The sequence below is a fragment of the Ornithorhynchus anatinus genome, chromosome 7 (assembly GCF_004115215.2).
Source record: "Ornithorhynchus anatinus isolate Pmale09 chromosome 7, mOrnAna1.pri.v4, whole genome shotgun sequence".
Lineage (NCBI taxonomy): Eukaryota > Metazoa > Chordata > Mammalia > Monotremata > Ornithorhynchidae > Ornithorhynchus > Ornithorhynchus anatinus.
In genome coordinates, this window is record NC_041734.1 from 16,362,728 (window position 1) to 16,387,273 (window position 24,546).

Genomic DNA, 24,546 nt, shown 5'->3' on the forward strand with positions numbered 1-24,546 from the left:
ACATAGTAAGTACTGAGCAAATACCGTAATTATTATAAGCAACCTCCCCGCCCCCCCCAAAGCACACCGACCATCCTGCCTCTGACTGCCTGGCAGCCTCGTATTTTGTCCCACCTTGCTGCGACTTCGATTAGCCCCTGCCTTGCAATTTTGCACCTGATGCCTCTCCCTACTCCTGCTACCTGTTTTCTCCTCCCGGCACCTTCCTTCCTCTCTTCTCCCTTCTCTCTGTTCCCCATTCTAGTTTCGAACTCCTGTCTCCTGCACCCTCCTCCCTCATCCTTTCTCCTTACTCCCTGCTCCTGCATCCTTGCTTCCTGCTCCCTCCTCCCTGTTCCCTGCGCTGCTCTCATGCTCCCGGTGAAGTCCCTACTGAAACCAAAGTTGCAGGAGGGATGTGGCTCTTCTGCTTCTGACCAAGTTTTGCAGCCTTTACACTCCAGGGCAATCAATCAATCAATCAATCGTATTTATTGAGTACTTGCTGTGTGCAGAGCACTGTATTAAGTGCGTGGGAGAATGCAAAATAACGGAGTTGGTAGACATAGCCCCTGCCCACAAGGAGTTTACAGTCTAGAAGACTTGCTGGTTGCTCGCCCCTAAAACTCTCCCCTCACATCCATCTCTCACCCTCACCCCCCGCAATTTCATCCATTAGTGCGGCTAGCCAAAGCCACCAGAAATGTTTCTTCTGTTCAAGGTCCCTCAACTTAAAGAGCTGTGGCTGGTGGAGGTGTGAGATGTAAAACCTACCCTGGTCTTGGGAAATTTGGGATCTCTGAAGCAGAAAAGAAGAGGTCCACATTGAAAAATGATGAAACTTGTGGCCTGAATCTGAAACTGGGATTTGCTTGTTAAGACTAGATAGGGCCATTCAGGGATATGGGATTCTCCTTTGGAAAGAGCTTAAACATTTATTTGTTCTCTTATTGCAAACCCATGATGCTTCTCAAGATCTCTAAGCTTGGTGGTTTTAAGTCTCGGGGATGATTTTGATTGGGTGGTGCAGATTTGATTTTTAGGCTAAAGTGCAAAGTAGAAAGAAATATAATGTGAAAAAAACCCAACTATTTGTGAGCTTGAGATGAGAAAGGGTGGAACAAGATAATGGAGAGCCTTAGTTGAATCTGACAAGTGATTTGCTGCAAACATCATGGTTTCTAGTCTGTTCTGGATAAATGCACTATGGAACTCCAATTCAATCGTAACGACTGAAGTGTGTGGATTGTCTACAGTGCACACAGAAAAGGCACCAGCCCATGATATTCATTCAGTTCTGAACAAATTTAAGTGTCTATCTCCCCTACAGAGGTGTAAACTCCTTGAGGGCAGAAATCATGTCTTTCTTAGTCTTTGGTACTCTCCCAAAAACTTAGTACAGAGCCCTGCTCACAATAGATACTCAATAAATGTTATTGATAATGATGATGATGAGGATGAATATAATTTAAGTAAATGCTTTCTTTAAGAATAGTGCAACTACAACTTTCCCAGACCTACTTATTCTTGTCACCCCCACCGAAAAAACTTTGTCTTTGAAGATGGCTAATTCAGAATTATTTTCTTGAAACTCACACTTAATTGCTCCATTGGTCTGCTCTTTCCTTCATTAAACATGAGTAGTTTCCATTTTCATTAGAAAGGTTCTTGTTAAAAGAACCCTGCAACACACACTTGAACACAAGGGTCACAGTCCAAAAATATTTCACAGAATGTATGGAGAGTGCTAGGCAATTTCTGCTGTATCTTGATTATTAAAAGAAGGAAATGGTCATATTATTTTCAGGGGGTGAATGGGAGATAGGCTTCATATTAATATGTCCATTTGAAATGGCAACGAGGTTAGACAAAATCAAATCCAGTTCAAATGTAGCAAGACATGGGGCAGGTTACTTGGTCTTACCTGGTCTCATTATCCAGTGTGTTGACATTAATGAGTTAATGTGCTCAATGGGTTACTTGCTTTTAAATTATTGTTAACTACACTGCATTCAGAATGCTAGGGCTTGATTCTCAGAACATAAATGCTATCCCTGAGAAGTTAATGCTGAAGAACGTCATTATAGCTCTCAGTTAATTTTTTAACAGCCCTATTTAGGAGGCCTTCTTGCATTATGTGTGTATTCAAAGAGATGCTGGTTTTGCTCTGTGAAAAGTGTATTATCATCTCAGGTTAGAGTAGCTGCAGACTTGTTTAAAATAAAAAGGACATCCTTAAACTATGGCCCAAGTTTAAAATCACAGTTATTTTGGTGCATCACTTTAGGGCTAAGCATGTATATTGTCCTTCATGATTGAGACCTTGCATTTTGAAACTTTGTGGGCAGGGAATGTCACTTTATTGTTATATTTTCCCACGTGCTTAGTACAGTGCTCTGCATTTAGTAAGTGCCCAATAAATATGATTGAATGAATGAGCTGAATGATTTAGTTTTAGGTATGAGAATTTATACTCATAGCATTCATTTTGCTCATTACGCAATCTTATTAAGACAATTGCTAGAGTATCAATGGGGATAATGATAAAATGATTAATCAATTACATAGTGATATTGAGTGCTTACTATGCAGAGCACTGTACTGTTATTATGGTACCTTGTTAAGCACTTTCTATGTTCCTAGCATTGTTCTAAGTGCTGGTGTAGGCACAAGTTAATCAGGTTGGACATAGTTCCTGACCCACACTGGGCTCACAGTCTTAATTTCTATTTTACAGATGAGGTAACTGGGGCCCAGAGAAGTTAACTGACTTGCCCAAGGTCACCTAGCAGACATGTGGTGGAGCCAGGATTAGAACCTAGGTCCTTCTAACTCCCAAGCCCCTGCTCTATCCACTTGGGAGAGCACAATACAACAGAGTTGGTAGAGACATTACCCAAAAATTTGTATTGTTTGAGCGTTTAAATTGTTCTAGTTGATTCCACCTGTAATCTGCAAGCTTTCTGTGGGCAGGGAATGTGTCTACCAACTCTGTTGTTTTGTAGACTGTACCTGGTACAGTGGTCTGCCCACAGCAAGCACTCAATAAATACCATTGATTGACTGATTTAATTAAGAACATTTGTGATGCATTTTCATGGAATCATAGAACTCCAAGTGACCTTGAAAGGTCATACATTTTGAGAGGCCACACCCTTAAACAACTCTAACCAATGACCACCTGTCCTGACTACCAGAGGATGCTTTATTTGGTGTCAATCAAAAGGAAAAAGGGGCTTTACTTTTACCTTCTCTTGAGCTCTTCTGCCAGTAGAATTTTCATAAATGAAGACATCTCTTCTAAAATGCTGGATAATTGATCTATGGCATTTATTGAGCACCTATTGTGGGCAGAGCCCTGTACTAAGGCACTTGGGAGAATACAATACACTAATTAGGGTTAGGGTGATCCTAGCCCTTGAGGAGTTTATAGTCTAACTGAGGAGACACTAAAATAATTTACAGATAGGAGGAAGAAAGAAAGTAGATATGTGAGTGCTTAAGGAATATAGGATATGTACAAAAGTATGAAAGGTGGTTGCTGGGTGGTATTTGAGAAGGTAGTATGGGGTCTTCCCATGCAATGTAATAAGCAGAATAGAACAACTGGAGAAAAGATTCAGGAATTCCAAAGTCCCTGCCCGATTCTGCTTCTACATTCTAGAAAGTTTCCCCACACCCAACCCCAGTAATCAGAAGGTCAAAATCAGAGATTGTTCTTGTGTCAAAGTATGCCAGCCTGATTAAGGCATCTCAGTTTAATATTTTTGCTTCTGCCTGAAGCTTCTGATTCACAAACAAAAACCACAGCAGAACTCTCCCTCAATTTATAAAAGGAATCCAATTTGGGGCTCCTATAGATGGTGACTTCTAGAATTCAGAAAATATCCCTTTGTTTCTTGAATTCTAGACTGTTGATCAACTCTCAAGTTGTGGATGAGAGTCAGAAGTTTACATCTCTTTACGATAAAGTGAGGTGGTGGGAATTAAGCATTCTTTCAATGTTATTATTAAGGTTACAAATATGTAAGTACATTTCAGAAACCATATGGTCTTGGTAATTTGTGTTAACATCTTTTATTAGGATGCTAAAGAATTCACAGCACTCTGTTCGCCCTCATTTTATATTATTGTCAAAAATTTCAAGACTTTCTAAGAATAATGTTAGTTTTGTTGGTTATAAAATAGTTGAGCTAAATTTAAGACTATTTAAAGGGCTGTTTAATAAACTGAAAATGCTTTCTAAACAGTATCACGATTAGAAAGAGAATTCCAAAGCACACGATTTGAAGATCAAATGCAATTCTTCTTAACTCAGACCTTTTCTTTTTAGGTTCTGAGTTCATTTTGTGAAGCATGCAAGAAAGTTGTTCTGAAGGTGCCTTCTCATCTTCAGGCCGGGACACTCGTAGGCAAAGGTGAGAAAATGCAGTAAGAGAGTTCTAAGGTATAATTTGTGCTTCTTTGCTTAAGGCTGCTCTTGTAAAGTTCGGAATAAGAGCCAGGTAGGAACTGCCTTGTGTTGTATTAAAATTAGTCCTATAATGAAGGGCACACTATTTATCTTGTGGTGTCATTGCTTCCAAGTATTTGGATAGGTTTGAAAACCTGGAGTAAGCTTTATTCCTTTTGATGCAAAAGGGATGGTCAGCCAGAAGGAAGAGTGAAATAATTTAATTCTACTCATTATCCAGATTTATGTGATATGGGTTCAGCCAACTCCTCATAGGCATTCTCTTCACAAGCTTTTATCTCAGTATCCTAGGATCATGGTAAAGAGAAAAGGTTTCTTTTTTGTTTGTTTTTTAATGATATTTGTTAAGCACTTACTACATGCCAGGCACTGTACTAAACCCTGGGGTAGATACAAGCTAATCAGGTCAGATACAGTCCATGTCCAACATGGGACTCACAGTTAATAATGTTGGTATTTGTTAAGCGCTTACTATGTGCCGAGCACTGTTCTAAGCGCTGGGGTAGACACAGGGGAAGCAGGTTGCCCCACGTGGGGCTCACAGTCTTAATCCCCATTTTACAGATGAGGGAACTGAGGCACAGAGAAGTTAAGTGACTTGCCCACAGTCACACAGCTGACAGGTGGCAGAGCTGGGATTCGAACTCATGAGCCCTGACTCCAAAGCCCGTGCTCTTTCCACTGTTTAATACCCATTTTACAGATGAGGTAACTGAGGCCCAGAGAAGTGAAGTGACTTGCCCAAGGTCATACATCAGACAAATGGCAGAGCCGGGATTAGAACCCAGGTCCTTCTGACTTCCAGGCCTGTGCTCTACCCACTAGGCAACGCTGCTTCTCAAAGAAGGTAAAACTTTATCACTAGGCATTCTGAAGTGCAAATTTAGGTTCAATTAATCTCTTCCATACCAGAGTCAAGAATACACAGGTTCACCTTTTTAACTATGTGTTTTATTGTGCAGGATAATAACACTGGCTCTTTCTATAATTATGAATTTTATTATCATCAGTGGGACTATGAGTCTGATTTTGAAGGCCACAAGTTAATTTTGAATTTACACAAAGAACTGACAGAAATTTAATCAGGAAATCTATGTTTTTCCCAGGGTACTGAGTGGTAAGAATAACATTTAAGTTTGTCATGTGCCAAGCACTGTACTAAGGGCTCGGGAAATACAAGTTAATCAGGTTCAACACAGCCCCTGTCCAACATGGGGCTCCAGTCTACAGAGGAAGGGAGAATGGGTATTGTATTCCCATTTTATAGATGAGGAAACTGAGGCCTAGAGAAGTCAATTGACTTACCCAAGGTCACACAGAAGACAAGTGGTAGAGCCAGGATTATACCAGGTCTTCTTACTCCCAGACCCATGCTCTTTCCACTGGACCATGTGGTTATTGATTGAGAGAAAGATTTTTTATAATACTGATAGGCTGAAAATTCCTGGTGGGCAGGAAAAATGCCTACCAACTCTGTTATATTGTTCTCTCCCAAGAGATTATTACAGTGCTCTGCATATAGTAAGCACTCAAATACTATTGATTGATAAATTTTTAATGGAGTATTATCCTAGTTCCTGTCCCAAAGAATCTATTAAAGATGAGTGAAGAATAAAGTCAAGAAAGGCAGAATAAAGTGGGGGTTCAATGAAGTGTCCCCTGCATTTCCTGTTACAAATGGTAAATGAAATTATCCCCCTCTAGCCTTTGAGCTCATTGCGGGAAGGAACTGTCACTGTTTATTGTTGTACTGTACTTTCCCAAGAACTTACTACACTGCTCCCCATTCAGTAAACGCTTAATGAATATCATTGAATGAATGACTAAAGCAACATATTTATATCACAGCAGAAGGTAGAGGCTGTAGGACTAAAGCCTTCCTGAGAAACCACTTTAAAAGCAGGACCCACCCCTTCCAGCGAAAGAATATGAATTATATATGAATGAATTAGCTCGAGGAATTTAACAACTTGCACCCATCTATACCCTAGAGGGGAAATGGGCTTTGTTTTGACCCTATCTGTATTTGCATTCTCTGGCTGCATTTTTGAGAGGATGGAGGTTTAAGAGGGTGGAAGAATTAGAGGGAATCCCGGGATGGGGATGTGGAAGTGGCAGATTTGGGTGAGGAAGACTTCAACTTAGGTCTTTTAAGATAATACAAAACAATGATACTACTAATATTCTACTACCTTGGTTTTGTATAGCGCTGACATTCCCCAAATATTCTCACATTACTTAACAGCAACCCTATTGGTAGCTAGGGAAGGAGGTATGAATGCCCCCATTTTAAGGAATAGGTAACTGAGGTATGGTGTGGTTAAGTGACTAGCCCACAATCACCCAGAAAGCCAGTGGCAGAGCTCATTCAACCCCAATTGAAGTGAGAACAATGGCTTCTCCCAATGGATGGAAACCCAATCACCTCCATGGAGTTAGATTATAGTATTGACTAAGTGTTCATTCAGCACCAAGCCCCATGCTAAACGCTGGGGTCGGTAAGAGACAATGACGGCTAACAGTCTAAGGGATATTATATTAACTCCATTTTACAGACAAGGAAACTGAGGCACAGAGAGGCTAAGTGACTTGTAGAAGGTCACCCAGGAGGCTAGTAGCAGAGCTAAGCTTAGAACCTGAATTTCCTGACTCCCAGTCCTGGCCTTTTTCTAGCAGGTCTTGTTACCTCCTAAATTTCTTGTAGACTGTAAGCTCATTGTGGGCAGGGAATGTATCTGCTTATTGTCATAGTGTAGTCTCCCAAGCACTTAGAACAGTGTTTTGCACACAGCCAGCTATCAATAAATACGATTGAATGAATGAATGAAATTGGCCTAAGAGATGGCATCTGAGGTCACAGCTGAGCTCAGATAGAAGTTCGGAGGTTTTCTCCAATCAATCATATTTATTGAGTCCTTACTGTGTTCAGAGCCCCAGATTATATGCTTGGGAGAGTATAATTCAACGAAGGTGGCAGACACATTCCCTGCCCACAAGGTGTTTACAGTCTAGAGGGGGAGACAGATATTAAAATAAATTACAGGTATGTACATGAGAAAAATCCCACTGCTTTATCCATCCACTTCCTTGTTTTATCTCCCCTCAGCTCTAATGTCAACCTGATATTCCCTTCTATAGACAAGAATAGATACCTTTATATATACCCTAATATAATAATAATAATACAGAAATCATATTGTAATTCCCACAGCCTTTAGTGCAGTGCTTGACACCAAAGCTCTCAGTGAGTACCATTAAAAAATACACAGCTCTTATCTTGAATTTGTGAATATTGGAGGCCTTTAAGGCAAACCTCTCAGCATCTGATTTGGGACAGAATGAATTTCTTTCAGAGCTATGTGGGCCCAATCTGGGGGATTTAGAAGGGGCTTCCAAATTAAAGATCACTAAGAAACCATGATGATCATATGAGTAAATGTAGCATATATTGTGGGATCTATTAGCCACTTAAAATGTACTGAACACTATGCTAAATACTATAGTAGATGTAAAATAATCCAAGCCAACACAGTTCCTGTCCCACACAGGTAACACCACTTAAGAGGAGAAGAAGAAAGCAGGCGAAATAACTTGTCCAAGGTTACATAATAGGCCACTAGCCCAGCTGAGATTAGAACCCAGGTCTTCTGACTCCCGATCCATGCTTTTTTTTTCCACTAGACCACATTACCAACCATATTTTATTTAGTATATTGAACAACAATTAATCTGAACAGTACTCCAGAATTGTTCATCATACCAATGTAGTTATGAAGCATTGAGTTTATATTTGGACTCATTTTCTTTACTGTTCTTAGAAACTAAGAAACGATTACTATTTCCCAGGAAAATAGCCTCAATTCTCTCCTATTTTGAAGATTGCAGAAATCCAGGCCTGTGGGATTTGTGTGGGACAAAGGTGCTAGAAACACACACAAGTCACCACAACAACCTTTTTGGCATATCTGTGCCCCACACATAGCTGAATTGTTCTACCTTTAAGTTCATTCTTACTTAACACTGTATATTGATAGGAAGACGGACACTGATCCTGACCTGATAAACTTTTACAGAATTTAAGAGACTGAGATATTAATAGTGATACTGTGTACAAAAAGTTATTATAGGCTTGGGTCACATGATGTGCATAGTTCTCTTTAAAGGATGCATTAAGCACTTTTAGTACAGTGCACTGCACACAGTAAGTGCTCAAGGAAGATGATAGGTAGACTATAAAATAATTGATATTCTGAAAGTTGATGTCAAAACCAAGTTCTACTTTATTATAAAGTATAAGATTTACCGGTTCAACACATTAAAAGTCAATGACTTCCCCACATAAACGTAAATGAGAATATTGAAACATGAGATCAAAAAAAATATGCATTTCTGGAAAGAGAGAACAGCTGTCTTTTTACCATATTTCATTGGTAGACTTGGGTCTTTGGGTTGGCAGCAGGTAGATTTAATGTTAACAGTGAGCTAATTTATTCTATCGATTTGGGAGCTTATTCAGAATTTTAGAAATCAATTGTATTTATTGAGCACTTACTATATGCAGAGCACTGTACTTAGCACTTGGGCAAGTACAAAATAGTGGAGTTGGTAGAAATGAAACTCACTGTCCACTACAAGGTAGAAATGAAACTTTTGTGTCTTTTTGTGTTTGGATAAATTTCTTTTGCTGGAACATAGGTTCCTGTAGGTAGGGAAAACAATGTAAATCACAAATGTTGTTAATGATGATGATATGATGCAAATAAATCAACTCTCTTAGACACTAAACTCATTGTGGGCAGGGAATGTGTCTGTTTATTGTTATATTGTACTCTCCCAACTGCTTAGTACAGTGTTGTGCACCCAGTAAACTCTCAATAAATACAATTGAATGAACGAATCAATGAAATGGATCTGGATGGAATTACACAAACATTTTGATTTTTAAACATTTATGGAAGCTGTGCTTTCCCCAGAACCAGTTCTCTGTTAGCGTTTAATGAATCTGGTTGCCAGAAAAACAGATGTTCAACTACCTTAAAACGGAGCTGTAGGGGCTTATTCCTGCTCATCATGCATTAACAAACTGAAAGCAGGCATTCCAGTAAAACACATTCTGCTTTGGTTTTCACCTCACAAATTCCTGTGCCATTTCTTCCCGGCAGTTGATCTGGACGAGTGCCTCACCTCAGCCAACATCATCCTTTCAAATGATCCTGATTTCAGAGTGCTGGAAGACGGATCTGTGTATGCAACAAATACCATCAGATTGTCTTCTGAACAAAAGGCTTTCACCATATTGCTTTCAGACACCCAGAAATCAGAACAAAAAGAGCTGGAGATCTTACTATTACCCCAGGGGGAAAAGGTACGGAACGCAACTTCCTTTGATAGTCCATTCCTTTTATCATCATCATTTGCTTCCACATGCTTTTTATTAGGGTAAAATGATTATGTTTACAGGAGCTATTAACCAGCCATTCCCTCAATTTGCTCTACTTGGAGCTGATCATACATTTGTTTCAAAGAGAATTTGCAGTCTAGTGGGCTAGAAGAAATTAATGGAGAATATATAGGTAATGGCCTGAAGGTACACTCTCCCCCTCAATCCACTCATCCCAAACAGGGCAGGAAGGAGCACAGACTAGGAGAGAGGAGAGGAATCCATTTGCTCTGACAAGATTTGCCAAGATAGAGGTGATGTTAAGGGAGAAAGTAGCTTGGCAGTGTCAGGAAAGGAGCTAGGACTTCTAGGTAACTCTTCCATCATGTTTATGCTGCTCAAACATTTGGTGGGAACCTAAAAGTTGGGAGAAGTACATTGAATTACACTGTTGTTTAAGAACAATTGTGAGCCACAGCATTAGATTAAGAAACCTAGGAAGGATATGCCAGGACATACTTTGTAGAAATGCCCACTAAAATCTCCATATGGGGTGTGGGAGAAATATATTAATGTATTCTAGGTTACTTCTTTAGATCATTCTGAGGACTCAGGGAAGGTCCCTAAAAGAGTGTCTGGGAAGTCAAAGCTAGAAGAGGATGAGGAAGATCTCATTAGTGGTAAAAAGGATGAAGGACACTAAATATTTTGTAAATAGTAAAGCCTGTTTAGGGATGCTCCCTCTCAATCTACTGGTAGGTGATCCTTTTGACAGGGCACCTTCAAAAACAGCTGATCCCTTAGGTTTCCTCATTTAATCAATCTCTTGATCGATCATTCAGGGGACACAGATATCTCTGCCTCTGTTTCCCTCTGTCAAGCCTCTCTCTTCTGCTCTGTGCCTCTATTTTTCTGTCTCCCTTACTCTCTCTCTTTCTCTACTCCCTTTCCACCATGTTACTGTGTTTTATATCTAGTATTGATCCATTTTCCACCCAAGTCACAGCGACTCCCATTACACTTCAGGAATACACAGACCCAGTGATCAGATGGGTGCTTCTATTAAGGGGTTGATTAAGCCAATTCTTTGAATCTGGTAATAAAGTACCTTTTCTGGAAAACAAAGAAGGCAAAGAAACTGATAATAGAATCAGAAATCTCCCTTCAAGAATTTGCTCAAACCCAAACTGCGAATCTGAAGGGCCCATGTCACTCTGTGACCAATGGGATTTTACGGAATGATGATGAGTGGAATCTTATTTCTCTCTACCACTCCAGACACGTATAAAGAGGCAAGCGAAGAATACAGTCCTCAAACGCACCAAGAGAAAATGGGCTCCTATTCCTTGTTCCTTGATGGAGAACTCCTTGGGACCATTTCCGCAGCAAATTCAACAGGTATCATCACTTATTCAGCTATTTAGAGTGACCTGAATATTAAAATTGTCAACAGTGAAATCCAGTGGGGCTGTTTAATTCATACTGCCATACTGCATGTACTTCAGAGAAGGGCTTTCTTGTCACCCAGGCCTGAGTTTCCATGGAAATACTTCATTATCTGACCCTCGCACATTTTTTATGGTATTTAATTATATTTAATAATAATTATGGTAATAATTATGGTATTTGTTAAGTGCTTACTATGTGCCAAGCACAGTCCTAAGCACTGGAGCTAATCAGGTTGTTCCACATGGGGCTCACAGTCTTAATCCCCATTTTACAAATGAGGTAACTGAGGTACAGAGAAGTTAAGTAACTTGCTGCAGGTCACACAGCAGACAGGTGGTGGAGTCAGGATTAGAACCTGAGTCCTTCTGACTCCCAGGCCTGTACTCTCTCCACTAGGCCACCCTGCTTCTCTATTTATCTCAGTGACTGCCCCATAGTAACCCCTTAGCAAATTCCACAGTTACTGCTGTGATTATCCTGAGATATGACAACACCAGGATTTTGTTTTAGGCCTCACATCTTAAGTTTTACATGGCGAATTCTGTGCATTTGTTTGGATAATGATGAATGGCCTCTAATTCACATTGTGATACAAACACTCACAGTGCTGAGTGGTGGACAGAATTATGTCAAACCCCAGAATTAGAGACTGAAAATGTATAAATGCTTCTGGCAGTATTTCAGGTCTACCTTACTCCTTTTTCCAGATCCAGTCTGATGCAGCCCAGAATTACACCATCTATTACTCCATCGGTGGTCCTGGGGTCGATAAGGAACCCTTCAACTTATTTTACATTGAGAGAGACACAGGGGATATCTACTGTACCCGTTCGGTGGACCGTGAGCAGTATGAGAGCTTTCAGGTAGGAACTGGAATGACTTCTTCCCCATTGGAAATCACCTCATCGTTTCTTTTCATTTCAGATGGGCAAAGAGAAGAGAGTTGAATGAAGCTTTGAATGTTGTTAATGTTGATGTAGTCCATTGTTCTTACACTTGGCTCTGTCCCCTTTTCAAGACTTGATACTCACCCCACCTTCGGACCCATAGAATTTATATACATAGCCCTAATTTATTTATTTCTATTAATGTTGTAGATGGTAAGCTCCTTGTGTGCAGGTAACGTGACTACCAGCTCTGTTATGTTATACTCTTCCAAGACTTAGTACAGTGCCCTGCACACAGAAAATGCTCAATAAATACCATTGATTTGTTGATTGATTTCTGGTGGACTCTGGAGATTCTGGAATGGAGAAGCCCAGCTCACCCTGTATTTAGAGAATTTGTTAGCATAGAATCAGTGTAGCCTAGTGGAAAGAGCATGAGTCCAGGGGTCAGAGAACCTGGGTTCTCGAGAGGGTCCACTGAAGCTTGAAGGTTGTAGGTCCAAAGCATATAAAAGGAAACAGTTCTTCACTCAGTGGGTGGTAAACACATAGAATTTGTTCCCACTGGAAGTTGGGCAAGCTAAAAATATCTGTAGATTCAAGAGGGACTTTACATGTACAAGAAGGAAGCAGCTTGGCCTAGTGGAAAGAACACAGGCCTGAGAAGTGAGAGGATCTGTGTTCTTCTCCCAGTTCCACTATTTGTCTATGTGACCTTCTCAGTGTCTCAGTTACCTCATCTGAAAAATGGGAATCAAAACTGGGAGCACCATGTGGGGTATGGACTGTGTTCAACCTGATAATCTTGTATCTATCTTCCCAGAGCTGTATCTTCCCCAGGGCTTGATACAGTGCCTGGCAAGTAGTAAGTTATTGACAAAAACCATTACAGAAAAAAGAGGCCCATAATGGTTTATTAGCAGAGGAGTTTGCCCTGTTGGTTGGTACCTCCTTAAACTGTAAGATGGATGTCCAGGGAAGCCTTCATCACATGACTCCTCTGAGCAACCTGTTGTCACTTCTCAAATGCCAGATGGACTATCATCATCATCATCATCAATGGTTTTTATTGAGTGCTCACTGGGAGCAGAGCACTATATTAAGCACTTGAGAGAGTACAATACTATCAAGTTGGTAGACATGCTCTCTGCCCACAAGGAGCTTACAGTCTAGAAACCACAGACCTGATCCAGTAGCAATGGAACTTATTTCTTTATGTTGCTCTGACCTCGTTTTTGTCATATCACAGCTAGTTTAGGCCTCTACCAGTAGGTGAACGGGGACAGGGAGGCAAAATATAAAATACAAATTCAAGACCATTCATTTTGTTTGTTAGCAGCATTGAGGAAGGCACTTATTAAGTATGGACTATGCGCTAAGGTAAACATGACAATCAGATCATCAGATATGATCCCTGTTTTCCTTGTGCCTCACATCTCCATTTTACAGATGAGGAAATTGAGGCCCAGGCAAGTTAAGTGACCTGCCAAAGGTCACAGAGTGGCACAGATGGGACTAGAACCTGGGACTCCTAACCCCTAGTCCCATGTCCTTTATACCAGGTCATGCTGATTTACTAACAATAGGGGAAAAACAGTATTTCAGAAATGTTACCTGTACCTATTTACTTGTTTCCATTTTGCTAGGCTAAGTTTCATCCTGTGAAACCTTTTTCTCAACATCAAAACTTTGTAGAGTTAACTGTACCTAAAAGTCACCAATTCATTTGGTTATTTAACATAGAATGGCTGGAACCATAGAAATGGAATCATATGTAACTAGACCTGACCAGACCTGGCCTCTGAACATTATAGTAAAAACTACTTTGCCTCCTAATTTACCTGGCATATAAGAATATAACTCTTTCTCACCCTTCTCCTACCCTCTGGCCATATGAAAGGACCGCGCCCCAAAATCAGGGGTGGCAACAGATTGGTCTCTCAGATAATTCTGACTTGAGAAATTTATCCTCTTACTCACCAAATCATCATTTGGCTTCCAGAACGATTGTGAGAATAGATAGCTTTTATCTGAGGCCTAATAAATCTTCCTTGGGCTGAAAAGGCACTGTTTTTATTCCCTGCCTAGCCAGAGGAGCACAACCAAGAAGAGCCCGAGGAAAGAAATGAATACGAGTAACAATTGGGATACATGCTCTACTGGGGATGGGAGGGGGATTTGGCCTTTTTTCCTCATCAGATTGAACAGAGACTGACTTGAGACAATGATTGTGTTCAAGGAGATCAAGAGATGTTATTGAGGTGGTGGAACGTAAGTAGAATTGTAACTGGAGCAGGTGATTTCTGGGGAGGTCTGGGGGTTAGTGTCCAATCAAGATCCTCATGGGATTCCCAGAGGAAGTCTGGGATATTTGGAAATCCTCAAGAAGCAGAGCAGATTGACAAACACCCAGATATCATGGATATCTTCCAGTGAGTTTTCTCTGTGCCCAAATGGTAGGGCCCTTGAATAACTGGATTTTCAAGATCATCCGTCCAGCCTCTTCACCTTCTAGCTTCAAGATTTTGACATTAATTTATTCATTCATTAATTATGGTACTTACTAAGCACTCATTGCATGCTAAGCACTGTGCTAAGCCTGGGGTAGATGCAAGTTAATCAACTCTGACAAAATGACATTACATGACATGGCCACATTGCATCATTGAAAGCATCATTGAAGGGTGACCCTGAGCTTAAATTCTGTCCCAAGATCCACAGCCACCTATCCATCTATTAACCAATCAATGGTCTTTATTGAGTCCTTACTGTGCACAGACCACTGTACTAAGCACTCAGGAGTATACAATATAATAGACTCAGTAGACACGATCCCTTTCCTCCAGGGACACTTGGTCCTGCCAGTGCTACCAATCTCCTGTTCAGCTGAGGAAATGACAAAAATACTGGCTTCATTTGAGTCTAAGGGATTTAGGTCTGACAAGAATTATCTCTGGATTGGGTAAACTGTGAATCCTTGGAATATAGTAGAAGGAGGTTTGAGTTGGAGAGAAAACTAATGAGTTCTACTGACGTGTCAGCAACCATGTTCTAAGTCCAGCTCTGCCATCTGTCTGTTGTGTGCCCTTGGGCGAGTCACTTGTCTGTGCCTCAGTTACCTCATTTGTCAAGTGAAGATTGTCAGCCCCATGTCGGGGAAGGGACTGTGTCCAACCTGCTTAAATTGTGTCTACTCTAGTGCTTAGTATAGTGCCTGGAGCATAGTAAGCAGTTAAAAAAAATCATAAGGAAAAATGTGTAGGAGCCACACATATGAAGCACTTCTTGCCTAGTTTGTAAAGGTGCCAAGTGTGCTCTTTTTTCGGTGTCCGTCAAACTTCCTTCCACTGCTACACTCTAGAATGGAGGGGAGAGAAGCACCATATTTGCTGATAGAATGCCCCTTCTTTCGCACAATTTTGATTACATCAAAACATAAGCAAAGCAGTTGTGCAAGTCATAATAATAATAATAATTATGGTATTTGTTAAGGGCTTACTATGCGCCAGGCACTGTACTAAGTACTGGGGTGAATACAAGCAAATCAGGTTGGACACAGTCCCTGTCTCACACGGGGCTCACAGTCTCAATCCCCATTTTACAGATGAGGTAACTGAGGCCCAGGGAAGTGAAGTGGCTTGCCCAAGGTAACACAGCAGACAGGCGGCAGAGTGGGATTAGAACCCATGACCTTCTGATTCCCAGGCCCATTCCCTATCTGCTACGCCATGCTGCTTCTCACTGTAAGAATGTCATATAAGAATTAAGCCTCACAATAAGGGGAGGAGAAGAAAAAAGTTGGAAGAAAAGAATGGGGAAGAAAGAAAATGGTAAGGAAATACTTGAGGCTACATCTCTTACTTTAGCACTCTCTCAAGCGCTGCATATAGTAGTCACTCAATGAAGGAATGTCCTCTCAGTAATAATGGTGGTATTTCTAAAGTGCTTACTATATGCCAAGCACTGTACTAAATGCTGGGATAGTTACAAGGTAATCAGGTCCCACATGGGGCTCACCGTTTAAATAGGAGGGAGAAGAGGTATTAAATATCCATTTTGCAGAGGAGGGAACTGAAGCACAGAGAAGTGAAGTGACTTCCCCAAGGTCACGCAGCATGGAAGTGGTGGAGTCAGGATTAGAACCCAGATCCTCTGACTCCCAGGCCTTGCTCTTTCTACTAGGCCATGCTGATACTCCCTGCTGCTGTCCTGTTTTCACTCTTCTCCTCCTCCTTCTCAAGCCTAATCTTAATCATTAAATCGGTGGATCAGTGGTATTTTTGAGAGCGTATTTTGTGTAGAGTACTGAACTAAGAATTCAGGAGATTACTACAATAGAGTTGGTATAAATGACGACTGCCCTTAGGAGTTTACAGTCTCGATGAAGGAACTTTCCTCCCTGTTGTCTTGTTAAATTCTCACCCTTCCTCCTCCCTCTCTCCTCTGGTGCACTCTGCTATCAGAGCTTACAATTATGTGGTACAAAAAAAAAATCTGTATCTCTTCCTCAAAAATTGGATGGAACAGTTATGTGGTGGAAGCAACAATTTTGCAGACAAATATGGTATTTGAGAGGCAGAAGCATCCCCTCTATTGCAGACAGGATTATCAACCCCCTTTTTCCATGTCCTCTAGACTTGTGGAAGTCAATGTGGGCAGGAGGGAATCAATTAGTAGGATAGTGCTGGTCCATCGGCTGGTGCCAGTTCATGGAATACAATTTTTCCTCACTCCTCCATTAAAGCACCTCACATGGGAGGTTTTTGAGAGCAGAGCAGACAGTTAGGTTTTTGTTGCCTGGAAAAAAATGAGATGTTGTAGAGAAGTTCTCTAGGTTGTAACCTCCCAGCTAGATTGTAAACTCTTTGAGAGCAGGGATCTTGTCTTTAGATTCTCTTGTATGCTCACAAGCTTTTAGTAGAGGACTCTACACACTGAGAACTCAATAAATAATATTGATTGATTCCTTCTAGGCTTGGGATTCTATTGCTCTGTATATCTCATACAGTCTCCATGCCATAAGTTCTAAAACTTGCATTTCTAAGGCTCAGTTTCCAAGTTTTATACATATGCATAGATGACTACATTAGTAATCGGCTCCTGGAATCTTTCTCTCCGTTATTTAGATCATTGGCTATGCAACAACTCCAGATGGATACACACCTGAGCATCCATTACCACTGCTAATCAAAGTTGAGGATGATAATGATAATGCCCCCTATTTTGAAAACCAAGTCAATAGTTACAGTGTGATGGAAAACTGCAGAGTGGGTAAGTAAACTGTTCCACAATAGTTCTTATTAAATAGTGTGTTTTAAGTAAAAACATTTTTAAAAATAATTTTTTAGAACAACCATATGTACACCCTCTGATAATAATCAAAATGATAGTAATGATGAGTGTAATGACTGCGGTACTTGTTAAGCACTTACCATGCGCCACGCACTGTGCTTAAGCACTGGGGTAGAGACAAGGTAATCATATACGGCACAATCCCTGTCCCATGTGGGATTCACAGTCTAGAGGGAGGGAAAACAAGGATTTTATCCTCATTTTACAGATGAGACCACTCACTGGTACATGTGTGTAAAGAAGCATCCCTTAGATCCAGCCCTAGTTGGCTTGGGGGTGACTTTTTTTCACAAGTTACTAAATATATTGCCTTCAATTCCTCCCTTGGATTTTATTTGTTGCTCTGATTAATTTCTACCACAAAAATCCTAGGAATAGAATGGAGGTTTAGCAACATCAAACAGTGGTATTTAATGAGCACTTGCTGTGTGCAGAGCACTGTACTAAGCTCTTGGGAGAGTCCAATATAACAGATCTGGTAGTCACATTGCCTGCCCCTAAAGAGCTAACAGTCTAACACTGTAACATAGGACTACATGGGGGTGAGGATCAGAGAAAACTATGTTAATAGTGGACCAACCGTTTCCATCCAAGAAGTCAATAAACTGAGGTAACTAGAGGAGGTTTGGGGGACAGCCAAAAGATTCTGAAAATACCCTTTTACTTTAGGAAAACTGGTCATCCTGTTTAAAAATGGATGGTTATTCTTCCAGGAATTCTTCACAGGGAAGATTATGAGGGTATATTGTCAGACCCAGACAAATTATTTTAAATGTAGCTCATGAAAATATCCAAATATTCACAACCTGAACCTTCAAGCGTTGAGTCTTTCCCCCATACTTAAAATACCACTGAGATCTTATCTTAAAAGTTATTTACCAAGAAAATGGACATTTGTAACAAGCCCGTATATGTGCATGGAAGCCCTACGGTTGGCCCAGTGGAAAGAGCATAGGTCTGCGAGTCAGGTGACCTGGGTTCTAGTCCCAGCTCTACCCTGAAGGGAATTCAATTCTTTCAATTGTATTTATTGAGTGCTTACTGTGTGCAGAGCAGTGGTGAAGATTTTTCACTGAAGAACCACCCTGGGACTATACAGTGGGTTTGCCCACTGTAAATCCAGCAGAAATTCTGAAAAATAGCCGACTGGTGAGGGCAGGCGGTAGCGGCTTCTGACTGATTGGACTGTATCCAATCTCATTAACCTCAGTGTTTAGGACTGTGCTTGGCACGTAGTAGGCCCTTAATAAGTACCATTTTCATTATTACTGAGACATCTGATGGATGGATGATGGTGCTAAAGCACAGGGGCGGCATGAGGCTGAGGTCATTTTGGCCTTAATCCATCCTGCATGTAAACAACCTTTGCGTATATTCAATCAATCCATCAATGACATTTATTGAGTGCTTACTATTTGCAGAATTTTTTACTGATGGCTTGGGAGAGTATGGTACAAAAGAATTAGTAGACATTCTCCCTGCCCAGAATGAGTTTACAGTCTAAAATGAGCTGTAAAAATAATAATAATTATTATTATGGTACTTGTTAAGCACTTAATATGTACCATGCACTGTTCTAGGCACCAGGCTAGGTACAGGTCATTCAGGTTAGACACAAGCCCTGTCCCACATGGTGCTCACACTCTTTTCCCTCATTTTACAGATGAGGTAACTGAGGCCCAGAGAAATTAAGTGATTTTCCCAAGGTTATACAGCAGACATGTGGCATAGCCGGGATTAGAACACAGGTCCATCTGCCTCCCAGGCCTATGCTCTATACACTAAGCCATGCTACTCCTTAGCTGGGATCTCTCCCTACAAGGAACTTAAAGTCTACTGTGCCACTGCTGTCAATTAGCTAGTTCCAACTAGGAGGGGTAAAGTGTACAATGGTGGACAGAATGACTTCATTAAATTGGGGAATTTTTTCTAGAAACCAAAGAACAATTTGCCAAATTCATATATTTGTCAATTATCACAATAGTATTTACCAGAGTATTTACATACTCCCTTTGTGCAGAGTATGGTACTAAGCACTTGGGATAGAAAATACAACAGAGTTTTAAACTAAAAAAATTATGTACGTGCTAGCATTTGGATAATACATTGCCTCTTCTTTGATCTCGATGGGCTTTTCAGATATTTCCCATTTACTCATCCCTGTGAGGTAGGTAAAAGCAGGCATCATTAGCCCCATGTGGAGTTCCAGGCCCTGTCTGTGGCCATGTAGCTTACGGAGGAATTAAAATCAAAAGACAGGTTGCTTGATAACCAGTTCATTGTTCCAGCTACTAGAGCAGTGCTTTGAGATCGACTCTCAACTCACTGTTCCACCTACTAGACTACCGCTTTTTATCTTTTCCCATTTGGTGGCTGGCTCAGAAATGAGTTTGTCCTGTGTGCTGGGAGCTGCAGGCCAAGAGGCTCCGGAACTGTGTGTGTCCTCCCAGGCAGCACCCGTGACTGTGGGCAAGTCACTTAACTTCTCTGGGCCTCAGTTACCTCATCTGTAAAATGGGGATTAAGACTGTGAGCCCCACGTGGGACAACCTGATTCCCTTGTGTCTACCCCAGCGCTTAGAACAGTGCTCGGCACATAGTAAGCCCTTAACAAATACCAATATTATTATTATTATTACTGTGCCTGTTAGCCTGGACCCCAAGGGACTCCTCCTTTTGTTCCCCTTTCCACAGGTAACCTCAGTAGCAGGTGACACCTGTTTAATGAATAGAGCTGAGTTTATTGCCTGGATTACCCTCCCCCATCCCCCTACTCTTATCGCCAGGAAGAACATGCATAAAATGGGGATTAAGAATGAGTCCCATGTGGGACATGGACTGCATCCAGCCTGATTAGCTTGTATCTATCTCAGTGCTTAGTACAGTGCCTGGCACACAGTGAGTGCTTAACAATTGCCATTAAACAAAACAAAACAAAAAAACCTCTTTGCCTAAAAACCCAAAGACCAATATACCCAGGACTCTGTTACCCATACTCCAGCACTCCAGAGAGAGAAAATAATAATAATAATAATTCTGGTATTTATTATGTGCTTACTTTGTGTCCAGCATGGTTCTAAATGCTGGGGTAGATACAAGGTAATTAGGTTGAACACAGTTCCTGTCCCATATGGGGCTCACAGTCTTAATCACCATTTTACAGACGAGGTAACTAAGGCACAGAGAAGTCAAGTGACCTGTCCAAGGTCACATGGCAGACATGTGGCAGAGCTAGAATTAGAACCCGTGTCCTCTGACTCCTAGACCCTTGCTCTTTCCACTAGACCATGCAGCTTCTAACCCTATCCTGCACTCAGATCTCACATTTTTTCCCTTATGGTACATGTGAGCACCTCCCCAGTGGTGGAGGGATGTTGGTCAATTACTTTTCCCCCACACTGTCCACTGAACAGTATTAGCTCTAACTGGCATGTTACTCACACTTGGCACGACCATTCCAATGAATCTCCTGCTATGTGAAAATGACCATTATTACTACTGCACCTGACTGGTTGCTACGGTGAGGGAACAGGTCAGCTAATAGATGGTCAACTCCACCCTACAGCATAGTGGGGTTTCTAGTCCATTTTCCAAGCGTATTTCAATATTTTCTTGGGCTAGTCTCTGCTCTTTATATGCAATTCCATCCCTAACTTGGAGAATTGTTTTCCCCAAAAACAGGTCCCACCCAGAGTCATCTCAACATTAACACCTTCCTTTCCCAAGCAACATGGCCTTGTGGATAGAGCACTGGTCTGGATAGAAGGACTGAGGTTCTAATCCCAGTTTTGCCACTTGTCTGCTGTGCCACTTCACTTCTATGTGCCTCAGTTGCTTCATCTGTAAAATGCAGATAAAGACTGTGAGCCCCTTGTGGGACAGGGACTGTGTCCAGCCTGATTACCTTGTATTTACTCCAGCGCTTAGAACAATGCCTGGCACATTGTAAGAGCTTAACAAATGCCATAAACAAGTACCATAAACAACACCTACTCGCTTGTCATGCTATGCTCCAGCGGTGACATGGCTGGCAGGCTGAGAAAATCGGTCACCATAATTAGTTGGTTCGAATCTACGGCTCCCAGTGGGATCCCCAACATCTTGCCAGATTGTTGGAGTGGTGAGGAATTCAAGCTGTTTTTTGCCCACACAGGTATGACAGTGGGACAGGTGACCGCCAAAGACAAGGATGAACCGCACACCTTGCACACCCGCCTGAAATATACAATTTTGAAACAGATTCCAGATACCCACCGAGCATTTACCATCCATCCAGAATCGGGTGTGATCACCACCACAACTAATCTTCTGGATAGAGAGGTAACGAACCCATGCCCCGTTCCACTGAATGATTTTGCAAATGGACAGTCAAGTGGGAGGAATCTGGCACTCTTTATTCACTTTTATTTGCACCGTTTATTCCCGCCCCCCAACCTCATAGTACTTATAGATTATACATATCTGCAATTTAATTTATTTATATTTATATCTGTCTCCCAACCTAGTCAGTTAGCTCGCTGTGGGCAGAGAACATGTCTATCAACTCTGTTAATGTTGTACTTTTCTAAGCAATTAGCATAGTGCTCTGCACCCAGTAAGTGCTCAGTAAATACCATTGATTTATAGATCGATTAGGGAGTCTCGAGATTGTAGAGTGTCTGTGCAAGCTCCTAATGGGCAGGGAACATGTCTACCAAATCTGTCATATTATACTCTCCCAAGAGCTTAGTACAGTGCTCTGTACACAGTAAATACTCAGTAAGTATGAGTGATTGATTTGATTGAGGAGAGGACCGAGGAAGAAGGACTGAATGCCTGTTTCAGTTCAATTTGATAAAATCAAACAAAGCAAAAGATTTAAGAGGAAAGAGCGAACTTGTCGAGTTCCCTCTTTACCCAATGATCCCCAAAAGCTTAAATGTCTTCCCAGATATCCTCCTCTCTAAATTTTTAGGAACCACCCCGCCCCCCCCCCCCCAGAAAATAGTTCCACAGTAATGGCCTAGTGATTTTTAAAAGTTTTGGTATTTGACTTTTATTTCAGAATATGGTATTTTGTACATTGATATTGCAGGTTATAGCTAGGGAAATCTGACCTGAACTTTACTATTTTTTCCAGGAATGTCATACTTATCAACTGATAGTTCAAGCACAAGATATGGGAGGCCAGCCATTTGGTCTACGCGGCACAGGAACGGTGACTATAACTCTTGAAGATGAAAATGACAATTCCCCTGTTTTCACCCAGGCTTCAGTGAGTTGTTTGTATATTTTAAACACACATTAACACAGCTTACTTGATGGGGAATCTAATGGTTTGAAATTCTCATACCCTGATCCCACATGTTACATATTATATCTCACATAGCACCTGCTCAGCTTTGACTGGGCCAGATGAACATTCCCTCTCGCCTCAGGAGCCCAGGGCTAATTGGTTTTGTGGATACTCCTTGTGATATATGACACAATTACATCATGGTGAGCGGGATGCCATTTGATGGCATCTTTGTGCTGTATGGCTGGTTCAGAACAAAAGTTGTTGCTGCCAGAGGAGAGGGAAAATGGGAGCAAAGAGGGGAGGAAGGAAAAGGAGGGGAAAGGAGAGGGGAAATCTAGGGAGAGGAAGGCAGGGGAGGAGATGGAAAACAAGAAGATGGAAAAAGTGAGGAGGGAAAAGAGGGAAGGGAGAGGCAGAGGAGGGGAAGGAGGGAGAGAAGAAAGGCCCGCTCCTAGAGAAGCCTTTTCCTCCTTCCCTCTTCTTCTCACTCTTTTTTAAAAAATGGTATTTGTTAAATGCTTACTGTGTGCCAGGCACAGTTCTAAAAGTTGGGGTAGAGACAAGGTAATCTGTTTGGACACCTCCCTGTCTCACATGGGGCTCATAGTCTTAATCCCCATTTTATGATGAAGTAACTGAGGCTCAGAGAAGTTAAGTGACTTGCCCAAGGTCACACTGCAGACAAGTGGCAGAGCCAGGGTTAGAACCCACGACCTTCTGACATCCCAGGCCTGTGCTCTCTTCACTATCTTATGCTGCTCCATCCTCACCTGAGGCTCTGGAAGTGGGGCCTTCTCTGGTTTCCAGGGGTGAAGGTGAGGCTGTCAATCATATGTATTGAGTGCTTATTGTGTGCAGAGCACTGTACGAAACGCTTGGGAGGCTACAATAGAACAATGTAACAGACATATTCCCTGTCCACAACAAGTTCACAGACTAGAGGGACCTTGGTATTCCATAGCACTTTTATTCCCACAACATTCTCATATTAATTAGTGCATTTCAGACCTCACAACAACCCTGTGAGGTAGATAGAGAAGGCAGGTATTATAAACCATATCAGGCTGGATGCCTTTTGCTTCTAATTCCAGCTCCACCAGTTGTTAGCTATGTGACCTAGGACAAGTCATTTCATTTCCACACTGCTTCTACTATTCTACTTCTTCTTGCAGTTCTTACCAGAGTTTCTTGCTGCTGTGTGTGAGTGATTGATTAATCACTCAGTCGTATTTATTAAGTGCTTATTGTGTGCAGAGCACTGTACTAAGCACTTGGGAGAGTACAATATAACAAAGTTGGTAGGCATATTCCCTGCCCACACAAACTTTTATTGTCATTGTTATTTTTGCACTAAAAAAAAATTTTGGGCCTTGTGCCATACCCATAAGACATTGCTCCCTTAGTCTCACCTAGCTTAAGTAGAATAACAGGTTTCTACTACTCTGTCTTTCAACTACTTTCTCTGTCGTCTTTACCCACTGAATAAGATTTTGTAGGCTTCCATGAGGCATTGTAGGATCCGATTTTCAAGGGGGTTTAAATAGAGATTCCCCGCCCTCCCCCCACCGCCCCCCAGCCCCCAGGGAGAAGCAGCCAATCCTCTAGTCTGTAAGTGGGATATGTATCTGTCAACTCTCTTGTACTGTACTCTCCTGTTCTTCAAGGAAGCAGCATAGCTTGGAAGTCTGAAGACTTTGGTTCTAATCTCTTGCTACAGCCCAGCCTGCACACTCGGCCCCTCTATCAC

General features: G+C 41.5%; 1 protein-coding gene across 1 annotated transcript in view; it reads left to right on the plus strand.

Moving 5' to 3' along the window:
* Positions 1-24,546, plus strand: part of DSC1 (desmocollin 1) — a 42,522-nt gene that overhangs the window by 2,424 nt on the left and 15,552 nt on the right. The window contains exons 3-9 of the mRNA XM_039912539.1: positions 4,313-4,397; positions 9,616-9,818; positions 11,112-11,231; positions 11,990-12,145; positions 17,296-17,440; positions 21,675-21,841; positions 22,641-22,775. Coding sequence (XP_039768473.1) covers positions 4,313-4,397; positions 9,616-9,818; positions 11,112-11,231; positions 11,990-12,145; positions 17,296-17,440; positions 21,675-21,841; positions 22,641-22,775 — 1,011 coding nt within the window. The remainder of the gene's footprint in view (positions 1-4,312; positions 4,398-9,615; positions 9,819-11,111; positions 11,232-11,989; positions 12,146-17,295; positions 17,441-21,674; positions 21,842-22,640; positions 22,776-24,546) is intronic.